This window comes from Cyprinus carpio, chromosome B1 (assembly GCF_018340385.1).
Source record: "Cyprinus carpio isolate SPL01 chromosome B1, ASM1834038v1, whole genome shotgun sequence".
Classification (NCBI taxonomy): domain Eukaryota; kingdom Metazoa; phylum Chordata; class Actinopteri; order Cypriniformes; family Cyprinidae; genus Cyprinus; species Cyprinus carpio.
The window spans coordinates 279,010-294,147 of record NC_056597.1 but is presented as its reverse complement, the minus strand read 5'-3'; the positions used below and the strand labels follow the sequence as shown (position 1 = coordinate 294,147).

The following is a 15,138-nucleotide window of genomic DNA, read 5'->3' as shown; positions in this document are numbered from 1 at the left end:
GTCCCCACCACCCCCACGATTGTGCCTGCCTCCTGCTGCCATGTCCGTCATCTGAGGGCACTTCCTAGGTCGGTGTCCTCAGCATCTCTCTGGGGGTGGGGGGCCACAGAGCGTAAGGTGAAGCTGAGCAAATTTGCCATGGTTACTAAAGCAAAGCAGTGCTGTGAAAGGGAAGCGGAGGCTCGGTTCTCTGACTACAAAACCCGCACCCGCCATAAGAGAACAAGAAAACAAGTGCAAAGAACAGAGTGCAGAAAATTAAAGGTTATGTCAACTGAGGTACTAGAAAAAAAAAGATCAGAAAAAAAAAAAAAAAAAAAAAAAAATAGATATATAGATATAGATATATATTAATAGAGATATATATATATACAGTATACACACACACAAAGATTAGAAACAAAGAGAATAATTCAGTTTTGTGAAGAAACTCCAAGCCAGTCAAATATATTAGTAAACTGACAATAGCCACCAAAAGACATTCATCTCTTCTCTGTACTCGGAAAATCAACTACACACACATGCTCAAATCCACATCTAAAAAATTATTTAATACCAATTTAAACAATCTCCTTTTGCATTGACACCACAAAAGAAGCATTCAGAGCATTCATGGGCAAAGACGCTTCATTCCTAAAGGGTCCTAACCTGTCCAGAGACGGGGCTGTCTCTTGCTCTCAGGGCGTGAGGTATGACTGTGTGATCCACTGACAGGAGGGCATTTGTGTTTGACAGCACCAGGGTTTGGGTTTTCATTGTCGGGCAAAAGCATTAAAAGCCTGTCCCTGCACTTGGCTTTTTGGTAAGATCCGGTCCTTTGTGCAAGCATGTCATCCTTCTCAAAATCTGGCAGTTGATCGTCATACCCGACATTCATCATCATCATTCGTAACCGCCCAAGCGGGTGGCCTTAGTTGCAGAAGAACGCACAATGTCGGGGTTCTTTTCTGTGACTACAGCAACTGGAACAGGTGGTCTTTGTTTTCTTGGCTGACTGTTTCATTTCTGTCAAAACAGCATATGCTGATAACTAACTTGGAAAATGAAACTCAGTTTGCTATAACGCAATATTCTCCAAGGCCAAATTTAATGAAAGCAGGTTAAAAAACAAATGCACACCTACATTTCCCTAAGAACAAAAAACAAACTTCTGTGAGATGTTCTGTGTGATTTTTAGCTCATTGCTGAGGTGTTCTGGGTGTTTGCTATTGCAAATTGGCTTCTAAGGAATTCTGGAAGGTTGTACCCTGGCCAAAGCATTTTGATTTTTAGATATCTAGATAGACTGTGTCTCTTTCAGTGTAAAATTATGTTTTTCACCCAATTTATTGTCTGCCATGCAAAAAACTAGCAATGCACGTTACAGTATCAGTAATCACCCAACACTGGAGTTTTATTATTTATCAGTATTGGTCAGTATTGGATATTTAATTTGCTAATTATTTATATCTACAACCCATAAATAATTTAGATACTTAAATATCTACTTCTATATTTATATTTTGATTGCCTTTGCTTTCATGTGACATCTACAGTTATTCATTAAAAACATGAACAATTTAACATCAAGTTTAATCTTTAGCAAATCTCAAAATATCAATTTTCCATATTATACATCATAATGTTATGATGTCTAAATTAATTTACAGAATTTAAAATAACTGATTTTAGTTTTTTATTTATTTAGAGCAGTACAGTTTTTTTATATATATATCAGCTATTTACTGCAAATAATAAGGCTTATCATCAGAATTTTTAAAAAAATATTAAACATTCAACCACTTAGTAACAACACTCATCAGCAAGGTATCATTATATATTTTGCACAAATGGTGCAGTAACTCCCTAACCAAGTATGACAAAAGCTAAAAGTCATGCTTTTCCTTAGACAACACTACTAAAATACAAATATTTTGCTCAAAGGAAAGAGTATTTTCCACCACGACAGCAAAGCATTATCAACAAAGAGAAGTTTGAGACTGCCAGTTATTCTTGCCTGTCCCACCTCTGTCCAATCTTGGTTCTCTTTGTCTTTATGCTTCTTTCAATATACTGGAGATCTCTTTCTCCACTCGTTCCTTTCTGGGCTAAGGAAGCTGCTGTGGCACACTGTCTCTTAGAACCCGGGTGCGGGAGGAATCTGTTATATGAAGTCCCGCTTGCTGGCTTCTGTAATGCTCCTGTTCTACGAGCGAGCATGTCGTCCTTTTCTATATCTGGTTGCCTCTCTTCTTCTTCATCCTCTTCATCATCCTCCCTCTCATCCTTTGCTTTCTCAGCCAGTTCCTCCTCCAGCATTCTGCGCTCAGTGGAGGCCAAAGGCCTTTTAAGGTCAAACATAACACGGTTCGGAGGTTCAGGGGGCATGATGGGAGGAGGCTCAGGGTTTGCATCTCCACTGAGTAAGTTAGTTCATAGAGTGTGAGACGTGGAAGGAAAGAGAAAAACAATGAGTCAGAGACAGAAAAGAAAAAAATGAGGAGTGAGGACAGAATGCAGATAGAGGCAATGCAAGATGCAGTCCACTGGGAACCAAAGCAACTGCATCACAGTTACTCAAAACTACAGAAACACAGTTTATTACTCTCTTACACAAGCACAACACATATTTCATCTTTTTCCTGTTTCTTCACAGACTCTGAAATTTCAGTCCACACCACCACTGTGGCATTCACAGCTAATTTCTCTCCAAAACAGGGCAAAAAAGTTCATTTTTTTCACACAATTTGTGGGTGCTCCAGTTGTTAGCATCATGCTAACAGCCTCACTGCAAGCCATTCAGCTAATTTCCCTTCTAAATAGCCCAGACAAGAGCAGATTCAAGTATCATTCATGAGTCCTATGTTGTTAACATCACAATAACCTCCTTAATCTAAGCCATTCACAGCTAATCCTAAATAGGCCAAAATGCGAAGTTTTAGCATCATTCAGGGGTGCTATAGTTGTTAGCATCATGCTAACAGCCCTCATTATAAGCCCTCCTAGCCAAAATTGAGAACAGTTTCAAGCATCATTTCATTCAGTGGCGCTACAGTCGCTTGCATCATGCTAACATTCTCTCAAGGCAAGAGTTCTCCTTCATAAACCCCAGCAAGATGAAATCGACATGCCCGTAAATGCAGCATCACTGCTAAGATCACTACACACAAACTCCGACACACATGAGGGGGGAGTCTCTGTATGTATGTTTCAGATCATTGATAAATAAAACTTGGTTTCTGAAAGCAGGCGGCCCTCAACATAGTGTAATAGTGTGTCGGTATAGTTCACAGGACCAAATATTACTGCTTGATTCTAAGAAGACAATGGTGTCTAAAGGAGTCATATTGTGAAGTACCCTGCTGAAAAAAAACAGCATATGCTGGTTAGGTATGTTTTGACGCTGGGATGCTGGTTTATGCTGGTCCTTTGCTGCTTTATGCTGGTCCTTTGCTGGTTTATGCTGGTCCTTTGCTGGTTTATGCTAGACCTTTGCTGGTTTTATGCTGGTCCTTTGTTGGTTTATGCTGGTCCTTTGCTGGTTTATGCTGGTCCTTTTGCTGTTTTTATGCTTGTCCTTTGCTGGTTTACGCTGGTCATGTGCTGGCAAAGGACCAGCATAAACCAGCAAAAGGACCAGCAAAAACCAGCAAAGGTTCCCAAAGTTAAAACATACCTAACCAGCATATGCTGTTTTTTTCAACAGGGTAAACAATGAAATAAAATATGAACTAATGGTGTGTTCATTGCTGTGCCATTTCACAACTACCGTAATTACTAGGTGACAAACTCGGATGTTATTCAGAGCTGTTCATGTCCTCAATGAATGGGTGTAATCAATACACAAAACTGCAATAGAAGAAGTCATTATGCAGATCGTCATTAATACACTTATAGTTTAGCAGCACATTAGCCATTTATTCAGCTCTGTGATAGTAACATCAAACTTTGTCTTTAATTTTTAGTTTTTTCTTGTACCATGACATTAACAAATAATTATAGGAACTGCTTTTTTGACTGTTGTAGGCTAACTGAACTTTAAGAGCTTAACTACATTTTACAGCTGAAGCCACTGTCATTTTGAGTGAATTCGTATGACATTGTGGCATTTAGGTTGTACAAGTCAGAGCTCTCAAAAAGTTGAAAGTTTACAAGTTGTAATTATGAGGTCTAAGAGGACATGAACGCTTTTTTCAAGTTGGAATTTCATAATTTCGGTAATTCCAACATGGCATGAATGCAACTAAAGCCGAAAAATTATATTAATCTTTTTGGAATACACTAAACAATAAGCAAATTTATATCTTAGAAGTTATTTCTCTTTTATGTTAAACTTTATCTTACCTTTTAATTATATAATTTTATATCATTTATTTATAAATATAAATATCAATGTGAATGTGTACACACATAGATATATTTTACCTTTTCATAATATAAAAATATAATTCTATATATTTTATTTTTTATATTTCTATATTATTACATATTTGATCCTCATTTTCCATGCAACATTTACACAGAAGACTTAAAGGGACAGTTAATTCTAACTGGTTGGAAAGATGGTAAAAAATTACCATTTCAATGCGATTAATCTCAATTATGAACAGAATATTGCGTAGCTTGTCAGTGAACTACGGCTCTGTGTATGAACTCCCGGTGCATTTGAAAACAGGTGACAGAAAATAACCACTCGATTAATCGTGCAGCCCTAGGTCTAATATAATTCTGTATTTTTAACTAAGCAGAATCATGAATATTATATATATAATATATAATATATATAGATATATATATATATATATATATATATATATATATATATATATAACTGTACTGTAGTACTATAATATATACTACTGTATATTATGTTTTAGGTGTAAAACAGCCTCTTGACTAATATAATCAATGACCCTCAGAGAAAAATATGTGCGCGTTTTGGTCAGTTGTGCCTGAATGTGCATGTATTTATGCTTCTATCCTTCTCTTTCTGTCTTTCTTTCTCTCCCTACCTGCCCACCGCTCTCTTTGTCAGTATGGAGCCCTGCCCTATGGTGGGCACAGCAACAGGTGCCATCGAGAGGAGATATCGAAGCTTCTCTGCCTCGTTCCCCTGTCCCTCTCCCCTTTCCTCATCCTCCTCCTCTTTCCAAGAAGTACTCTCCATCTCTGTCACACCCCCAAATGTTACAAAACGCCGCCGTTCACCGGAGGAATGTTCTCGGCAACTGGCCACGTCGCTCTTGGCAACCGTCATCTTGGAGGAAACAGAGAGGCAGCCTTTCTCAAGACACATCTGACACAGAGGGACAATAGGGTCATCGCTGTTCGCACGCACACACACATACATGACACGTGAGTAAAGAAGAGAAAGAGAGCAGAATTAGAGGAGAAATCATGAAAATTAAAATATACTAATGCAGAAAGTCCCCGTCAGTCTGACAGTCAAATCAATGGATTGTCTGGATGGGAATTTGTGTTATATCCAAATAAACCCACTGACGCTGATGCAAGCATGGCCTTTTGAAACATACAAAAGGGAAATTACTGAAGGAATGACACACAGCCTTGGCTCTTCACGTCTAACACTCACATGCTCCCCTCCCTCATTCTCTGTGAGCATCTCTTGGTTTCAATAGTTGCCTTGGTGATGTCTATTTGCTAGAGAGGGGCTTCCCTCTGCTAACAGAATTTAGAGTCTCACAAAGGCCCACTTTAACAAACATCTCCACAACAGTATAACAAGACAGAGCCCTATTACGTAGCACTCAAGCCAATGACAGACCAAGCTTCTTGGCTGTAAGCCTTGACTGATTTAAATATATTTTAGGCTCACACGGTGTCTTAACCAGGCGTAATACTTTATCAGCAACAAGTAATTTGTCTGTCTACACTGTCAGCAAAAATACAGTGTGATGGTGCACAATCACAGCCAATCAAAACAATTTGAAGAACATACACCCTTCTTAAAATATAAAAGCAGCCATATAATTCAAATGCAGACTTATTTATACTGCGTGGGAAAATTAGCTGTTGGGTCAAAGACGAAAAGTGGGTTTCAAGCATCAGAAAATAAAATTGTAATACAGCTATAAATTTCATTTTTTTTCCCCCATATATCAAAATATACACTGTTTAATTTTATGTTTTTCTGATTCATTTCTAATTCATTATTTAGCATGATTTACAGAAGACACCCACTAAAATGTCTAAGTGTAACAAAATTTATAAACCAATAAATCTTGTTAAGCATATTTTAAACGAGAATCATTTGATGACAAATTAAAAGACAAATATATTCTTTGACTTAGTATTTTATATGTTTATTTAAAATGTAATGGTAAATCAAAGCCTGGACCATTATGCTGAATGACAATTTCACACCTTGGAACATTTCTACCCAATATTCTGACATTTTATTTCCACAGAAGTTATTTGAAATATGAAAGTAGTCACTTTAATTGCATTTAACATGTTTTTAAAGATTTTTAAATGACTTTAATCAAATTAATACAATGAAAACAATAAAACTTATATTTCACCCCATTTAAACTATTCTAAATTATAAAAAAAATAAAAAAAAATATATAATAATAAATTATAATAAATAGCAATATAAACACTGTAAGATAGCACTAAATGCTTTTATTTGACATTGTCCTAAAAGTACAATAAATTATAAAAATATTTACTGTTATAATAGTATGTAACATTTAACACATTATATTATTTATACCAAATATCCCATTATAATTTGAACTTGCATTACCATTCAAAAGTTTGGGATCTATACGATTTTTCATGTGTAAGCATCTTATCCTCACTAAGGCTGCATTTATTTGATCAAAAAACAATGGTACTGTGAAATATTTTAGCACAATTTTGCTTAACATTTTAATATTTTAAAATGAAATTTATTCCTGTGATGGCAAAGCTGAATTTTCAGCAGGCATTACTCCAGTCTTCAGTATCATGTGATGCTTCAGAAATCATTCGAATAGGCTGATTTGATACACAATGAACATTTCTTATCAATGTTAAAAAGATTTTTGATCGTTTTTAAATAGTTTTGTGGAATATGGGATTTTTTGATGAATACAAAGTTCACAGGGTTTAATTTGGATTTGTCTGTCCATGTTTTTTTTACTCTCATAGATTTAGTTACCATTGCCATGCATTATATAACTGACAGACTGCAACGGTTTGAGTTAAAAATCTTCATCTGTGTTCTACTGAAGAAACAAAGTCACCTACATCTTGGATGCCCTAGTGGTAAGCAGATAAACATAAAATTTTCATTTTTGGTGAACTCTCCCTTTAAAAAGAACAAATAATTTCTCATTTGATTATAATTTTTTTTTTATCTTTCTGACCCCAAACATTTGAACAGTAATGTATTTTGAATAGCATTTTGCTCTTACAACTATTAAGCAAGCTGGGTACAGTGGGACCACTCAGTGGGAAAATCGTATAGAATTTACATGGAAAAGATTCTGTTGTATGTTGCTTTATTGTTCCATATCTGGTTAGGACACAGTGTTAGACACAAACTGAAAAATAATAATAATAATAAGGTTATATTCTTCTAGAAACTGGAGCTGTCATCTTCTTTATGTGTAAACAAAACACAGAAAACATACGAGTAAATGAGTAAATAAGCTCAAAGTTTCAGCAGTGTGAAACATCTAAAAATGTCTTGAAGCTTGTTGATGAGTCATGCTATGTCAGGGGTCAAAGGTAAAGGTCACATGTCAGGCACCTGCTCTCTGTATTCATCTTGAGCCTTTGCCATTTCTCCAGGTCTGACTGAGTGATGGTTGTTTGAGCCAATGACTGCCGGGGATCCCTCTGTGGGACAGGCCCACTTTGGCCCCGCCTTCTGGCCAGGTCATCTTTCTTTATATTATGCATCACCACCCTTGCCCCTTTCTCTCTGTCTGTTCCCTCCTCCTTCTCTGGCTCACTCTCACTGTCTTTCTCAGGGGTCAGGAAGGGGTTGTCCTTGCGAGTTATGATTGACACTTCAGCAGAAGTGGAGTCAGACTCACTGTAGATCAGTATAAAGGATACACTGAGCTAAGCAGGAGCAATGGCTTTTTGCCACACGTGCAAATAACAGATGAATGTAAATATATGGTTTAAATATTTAATTATTTAATTGTAAATATTAAAAGGTTACTTCACCCAAAAATTCTGTGATTAATTACTCACCCTCATGCCGTTCCAAACCCGTAAGACCTTCATTCATCTTCGAAATGCAAATTAAGATATTTTTGATAAAATCTGAGAGCCTTCTAGCCCTCCATAGAGAGCAATGTAACTGTTTCTTGACTGTTTCTGTAAAAAAAATCATCTCCTCCAATTATCAACAGTACCACAACGCATACATGTGCAAAAATTCATAATGGTGGAACACGGTCACTTGGAGGAGAAGAATTGTTGAATAAAACGGTCACTTGGAGGAGAAGAATTGTTGAATAAAGCTGTTTTGTTTTCTTTGCGCACAATAGGTATTATCGTAGCTTCATAAAATATCCATTGAACCACTGATGTCACATGGACTATTAACAATTTTTTTTTTAAATGTCCTTGCTATGTTACTGGGTCTGGGAACATTTCAGTTACATTGCTCTCTATGGAGGGTCAGGAAGCTCTTGGATTTCATCAAAAATATCCTAATTTGTGTTCCAAAGATGAACGAAGGTTGTGTTCCAAAGAAGAACAAACATGAGGGTGAGTAATTAATGACAGGATTTTCATTTTTGGGTGAACTATCTCTTAAAAGTATTGACATTTAAATAAAATTCAAACATTAACATTTAAAGAATATTAGAAAAAAAATCCAACCTTGAAACTGTATATAGCATTTTTTATAAATGATTTAGTTTTTACAAATTATTTATTTTTAGTAGTTTTTTCTTCCATACTTTCAGTCACTTCCAGGATCACAGTCTTCATGTAAAATTTAAACCATGTATAATGTTACAGCTCCTAACAAATTTACCAGTAACATTTTATTTACTCACCAAAGTCTTGGACCCTGTGGTCAGATGTGCATAAAAAAAGATCAAAAGTGTTAGAGAGCGTGTCTGTTTTGGGGCACCTGCTATCTGTATTCATCTTGAGCCTCTGCCATTTCTCCAGGTCTGACCGAGTGATGGAAGCCTGGACCAATGACTGATGAGGATCTTTGGGAGGGTGTGGCCCTCTCCCAGTCCGCCTTCTGGCTAGATCATCTTTGAGTGGGTTTGGAATAACTATCTTCCCCTCTTCCTCTCTTTCATCTTCCTCATTCCCCTCTTTTCCCCTGTCTTTTTCGGGATTCAAGAAAGGATTGTCCTTACGAATTATGATTGGCACCTCAGGGGAGGCGGAGTCAGCCTGACTGTGGTAGAAATGTAGCATTATAAGAAACAGAAAAAATGAACCCATAATCCCACAGAACACAGCAACAATACCAATACTGACAACAGACCATTACCATTTACAATGGTATACACCTCATTTCTATGCACAATGCATAATACCTAATGTATGGTATGTAATGTATGGACAAACTCTGTAATCAGAAAAGATACAAGAGCTACAGAGGCAAATAGAACAACACTACACTACAAAAGTAAAGATATTGAAGACAAACTTGTTGAACTGAAGGTTTGTTTCTTTATGTTGTTTGAATCATTGGGCGGTTTGAAGAGAGAAGTTTAATTTTGTGTTATATCTGCAGTATGTTTTAAGCAGTTGCTGGTCAGTTCTGGGGTGTTTTCCCCCAAAGCGTCATTAGCAAACTATGGCAGCAAGTCTCAGAGATAATGAGTTTAAACATCCCTGACCCAGATTTGTCCAATAACATTGTGTTAGATTTGTCAAGCCAATATAACTAGTCCCTGAGCATGATACCCTATCACTCTCTGTCACAAGCACACCTTATTTTCTCCTGTTCCATCTTCTCCATCCTCTCCAACACGGCATGCTGGGATGCCAGTCTGATTCCCTCCCATTTTTCTCGGTCCTTCCAGCTACAAGAGCCTGGCAGGAAGTGATGTGCTATTCTGGGTTTAAACTGATTCATTCGTGCTCTGCGAGAAGCAAGATCATCCTTTTGGACATCTGGAACCTTCCGTTCTGCCTCTTCGTCATCATCTTCCTCATTCGAATCCCACTGTTGTGGAGCAGCGGCGTGCATGAACTCATTGTCACGACGGAGAATGATGTCAGGTGAAGGTGGTTTAGCTTTACTGGCCTCCACAGGGTTCACAATTGGACTGAGGAGAAAATTCGCCATGACAACATTTGAATATATTTTAGAAAAACAGAGTGCAACAGTGTGCTTCCACTTTTAAGCGGCCTTGGTTTCCGGAAGTTTTTTCCCCATTCATTTTTTCCCATATGTCATAATGACGTAATGAAATTAAAAACAAGAAATTTAAAACTACTGATTTAAAGATGTTGATTTTGTTTGTGTGGAAAAAAAAAATCCAATACCATGCATTATGATTTACATTTATTGCAAAATGGGCAGGCACTAAAGAGCTCTTTTAACATGATTTGCTTGTCATGATTTTTCTGATTGGTGGAAATTTCTCTGCAGAATCATGGGTAATGTAGTTTTTACCAAGAATTCCGCTGCTGAAAATGATTATTTAAGAATAAGTTTAAACAATGTTGATATACCATCGATTAACAACCTTGTAGCCCACAGTAGATCATAGTTAAAACTTATCACTCAAAGTAACCTCTCCTGCAGAGAAAATAAATGGGACTGTTGCACTCTATAATGTAGAGATGTTAGTCTTTCCGTACCTGGAGTTCATGCAGACATCAGTCTTTCAGAATAAGCCAAATTAGCATAACTAACATAACATGCTCAACCCAATAAAAAGTCACACACATATTCTCCTCAGCACAAATTAGCACAGATTCAGACTACTCAGAATCACATATCCAGTTCATTCACAAGCTGACAAAACAAGTCAGTATAACTTCGCACTACACAGCTGACACCAACTCAAAACATTAGCTAAGCTACAAAGGCTAAAGCTAATTCACAACCGTGTCAACTCCATGCTATGATGTAGCTGAAACAATTCTCAGTAGCACAAATTCAAAGCAAAAGTAAGAAAGGGACATTTCCCACACAGCAACGCTGGGGTTAGAAGACAACTCATCAAGCTCTGTGGTTACCAGCACCTATCTTTAACAACTAGCCCTACTGTACACACAACTAGTTAGCAATTTTAGTCACTGCATACACATGCATTCAACCGCTGACCTGTTATATCGCACAGGGGCAGGTAATACTTTTACTCCCGCCTTTTCCAGCTTTCTCATTTTCTTAAGCTCCGCCTCCTCAAGCTCCACCCCTTTCTCATTCACCCAGGTGGAATTTTTCTGGAACACAAGGCTTCGAGACACGACAGCCTCCTCTTTTAACACTTCTAAACCCTCTTGTCTGTGGGGAGCAATGGGGATTTTCACAGCATTCACCAACACACTTGTGGATAATACAGGATGAATCAAACAAACTAGGACAGATGAAACAGACGATGCTTGTGTGTACTGATTTTTGTTGAGATGTATGATGTGTCTCAGCCATATTGCAACCAGAAGTGGGATTACCAGTCACAAACTGAGAAATCAAACAAACCAAACACTTACTGTCTATCATAGAGGCTTTGATTACCTGAGAGGTCTTTCTCCTCCTACAGGAGATGTTGAGTTGCTCAGACTCCTCCTGTCTTCCTCTCTGTCGCTCCTCCTCTTCCTCAGGGGAGCAGGAAGGTAGTTGGTCTGGTTGGTCTTGTTTGGCAGATACTGATTGAAGGGTAGAGCTACGCGAGGCTCTTTGTAGGACACGCGGCGGGCAGACATGTCATCCTTACGCACGTCTGGCAACTTTCTATGCCCAGCGTCACCTTCAGAGTCTGCCAGAAAGATATGGTGAGAGAAAACATGCTTTGTTTTTATCATTTTTTCCTATTGTTATTTATTATTGTCAAAATGTGTGGCATTTGTTATAAGGGTTTCTTATTTGTAGATGTTTACAGAGAACCAGGATTCATATTTCTGGGTTTGGTTTGATGCCGCCATCTGACCATCATCTAAATGAGAGTCGAAAGTGGTGAAGTGAAGTGAATGAAGTGCATGCATTTGAGTGCAAATATGTTTAAGCTAGTCTAAATTAATAGAAGAGTATGTCATACCATCACTGTTGCAGCGAATAACTGTGTCTGGGGAGGGTGTGTTCTGTGATCGTGAGCCAAATGAGTCGAGACTGTCAAATGAATCATCACGGCCATGCCTCGGAGGAGACAGCGAATCAGAGCGCTCTGATTCCCAGCTGTCAATGTAACCGCTGTCCCTTATACTGCGCTTAGGGGAGTCGAAATCTTCATTTACACACTCCTGCACACCAAATGTACATAAAAAAAAGAGAATTAAAAACATAATAGTGTATCGATTATTTTATTTATCAGGCTCTTTTAAAGGTTTAGTGTTTACCTTTCGCATCATGGAAAGAAGCCCCTCAAACTCTTTCAGGTCGAGTGTGGGGCCGTTATATGTTGTACAGCTGTTAGCAGCTTTACCAAGCCAGTATATGGTTATGAGCACCTAATCAGCAAAAATGTAAATCTGTAAATTTACATGTAAAATGCAAAAAAATGTAAATGTAAACTGGCATGCAAAGATTATGAAAATTGTTCAGTGTACTTACATTCTTCAGCTTTCTACTGCAGTCAGAGCCCCTACAGCAGAAAAAGAGAGAGAAAACAACCGTTTTCAATCTAAGCAAAAGATATATACCACCATTGAAAAATTTGGGGTTGGTAAGATTTGTTAAAGTTTTTGAATGAAGCCTCTTATGCTCACCAATGCTGCATTTATTTGATAAATACAGCAATATAGTGTTAGAATGTAATTTATTCATGTGATGCAATGCTGAATTATCAGCAGCCATTTTTCCAGTCTTCAGTGTCACATGATCCTTCAGAAATCATTATAATGATGCTCAAGGAAAACTTCTTATTATTGTAAAAGTACATAACAGTTGTGCTGTTAAATTTTTTTGTGAAAACTGATACATTTTTTTCAGGATTCTTTGATAAATAGAAAGTTCAAAACAACAGTTTGTTTTTTGTAACAATGTACGTCTTTGCCGATGTAAAACTAACTTTTGCTCAATTTAATAAATCCTTTCTGAATGTTACATCTCATATTGTAAACATCTTACTGACTCCAAACTTTTGAACGGTAGTGTAAGATCATCTAATACCTACATGTATAGGGATTTAGCAAATTTCAAAATTCTCCAGAAAACTGCTGGCTTAGCTTATGTTTCAATTAAACAATTCAAAATCACCAATTAAAACAAAAATATAGCTTCTTTCGCAAAAACACCTTGTTTTCAGATTGGTTAGTTAATGTAAATCTATGCTTTTAGAGGAAAAATATGAGCTGCTGTGATTGACTAAAAGGCAAGGATTCTTGATTGCTTCATGTTACATTGTTTCTTTCTGTATAGTTCTATTTTGTTAATAAATTCTGTATATTATCCGCACTTTTGTATATGTCCCCAGTTTTTGTTACATCCTTTTCGAGCCATGGGGCGTAACAATGTCCTATAGCCACCAAATTAATTATGATTTATCCCATTCATTTTTCTGCACTTAATCAGTCTCCTGCTCCTCCTTATACCGTCTGGTCTGTTCACGCATACACAAACACACACATACGTTAAGTTTGCTCTTATCGACGTATCCTGCAGGTCTCCGGGATCGAACAGCTGTGATCCCTTCAATCCCAGATCTTCGCATCCTCTCAGAAACATGGTCAGATTATCCTGATGAGAAGAAATATTATATTATTACATATTATGCACCTGCTGCCCACTATATGTGACAGTTACAGGCCACATGTATACACTATGTTTGAACTGCATGTTATCAATTTAGAGTGAGGAAAAGAATCTCATTATTTGAAGAACAATCATATAAAGCTGTGTAGAATGTGTTTTAGGCAGTTTTCTTCTACTTTTGCAAGGGGCACAAAATAGAATGCCATGACACTTATGATAAAGACTGCTTTTGAGCTATAACTATAAACCACTGATAAGCTTCACTTGATTCTCTCATTAAGGGCTGTACTTATCTGATATTTTGATGGCATAAAGATAAAATAACTACCACCCAAACAGATAGATGCACAAACTGGGACAGTACTGGATTTGTTCTGAGACAGCAGTGCTGAGACTGGCCTGACACAAACAGGCACAGAACAACACAAGCACAACAAACGAACAAACAAACACACACTAACCACACTCACCAGCCCTGCAATGGGTGTTGGAAGTCTATTGATCTTTTTAACCAGCAACCTAATAAATCAAATCATCAAACAAATACATAAAAAGAAAAAAAATACATTAAAATACAAATAAAGAGAAAACATTACAAAAAAATTATGAAGGTTGACAAAAAAGGTTTCAGTTATTTATTTTAATTCCTTTTTTTCTTTCCATTTACATACATTTTTTCATTAAAGGGGTCATCTGATGCTGCTTAAAAGAACATAATTTCGTGTATTTAGTGTAATGAAATGTGTTTATGTGGTTTAAGGTTAAAAAAACACATTATTTTCCATATACTGTACATTACTGTTTCTCCTCTATGCCCCGCCTTCTGAAACGCGTCGATTTTTACACGGCTCATCGGTCTGAAAAGCGAGGTGTGCTTTGATTAGTCATCTATCCAATGCATTGTGATTGGCTGAATACCTCAAGCGTGTGATGGAAATGTTACGCCCCTTAACATATTGTGATGCCCTGTCCGGCCAGGGCGATGAGACATAAATATAAAAACCATTATAAACATGATTTCTAGTTGTGTCCTCTTTTGGAAGGCCAAACAAAGTAGTTTTGCTTTCTCAACGAAACAGCATCAAACACGCAGCCTTGAGTGAGCGGAGGCTGGAGGCCTAGAGTAGGCGGAGGCTGGCTTGAGTGAGCAGAGGCGGGAGGCTTGAGAACAGCGCGGCCGGCAGATTCTACAAAGGAGCGTCCGTTGGGCTGTGGTAACTTTACAGATCTTCTTTATGCACCAAGAGCTTATAACACTTAAAAGAGATTGGAAAAATTGAAATCGCATCATATGACCCCTTTAA

At 37.4% G+C, this 15,138-nt stretch overlaps 1 protein-coding gene across 1 annotated transcript; it reads right to left on the bottom strand.

Moving 5' to 3' along the window:
- Positions 1–1,971: 1,971 nt before the first annotated feature.
- On the bottom strand, positions 1,972–14,825 carry LOC109060383 (LIM and calponin homology domains-containing protein 1-like). Its single transcript, XM_042717560.1, has 13 exons — positions 14,800–14,825; positions 14,305–14,353; positions 13,713–13,819; positions 12,695–12,725; positions 12,481–12,591; positions 12,183–12,384; positions 11,663–11,903; positions 11,252–11,431; positions 9,906–10,244; positions 9,083–9,364; positions 7,739–8,026; positions 4,992–5,303; positions 1,972–2,398 (listed from the first exon to the last, which is right to left on the bottom strand). Exons 1-13 carry the CDS (start codon positions 14,823–14,825, stop codon positions 1,987–1,989), a joined length of 2,580 nt encoding a protein of 859 aa, XP_042573494.1. The 3' UTR covers positions 1,972–1,986.
- Between the last annotated feature and the right edge of the window lie 313 nt (positions 14,826–15,138).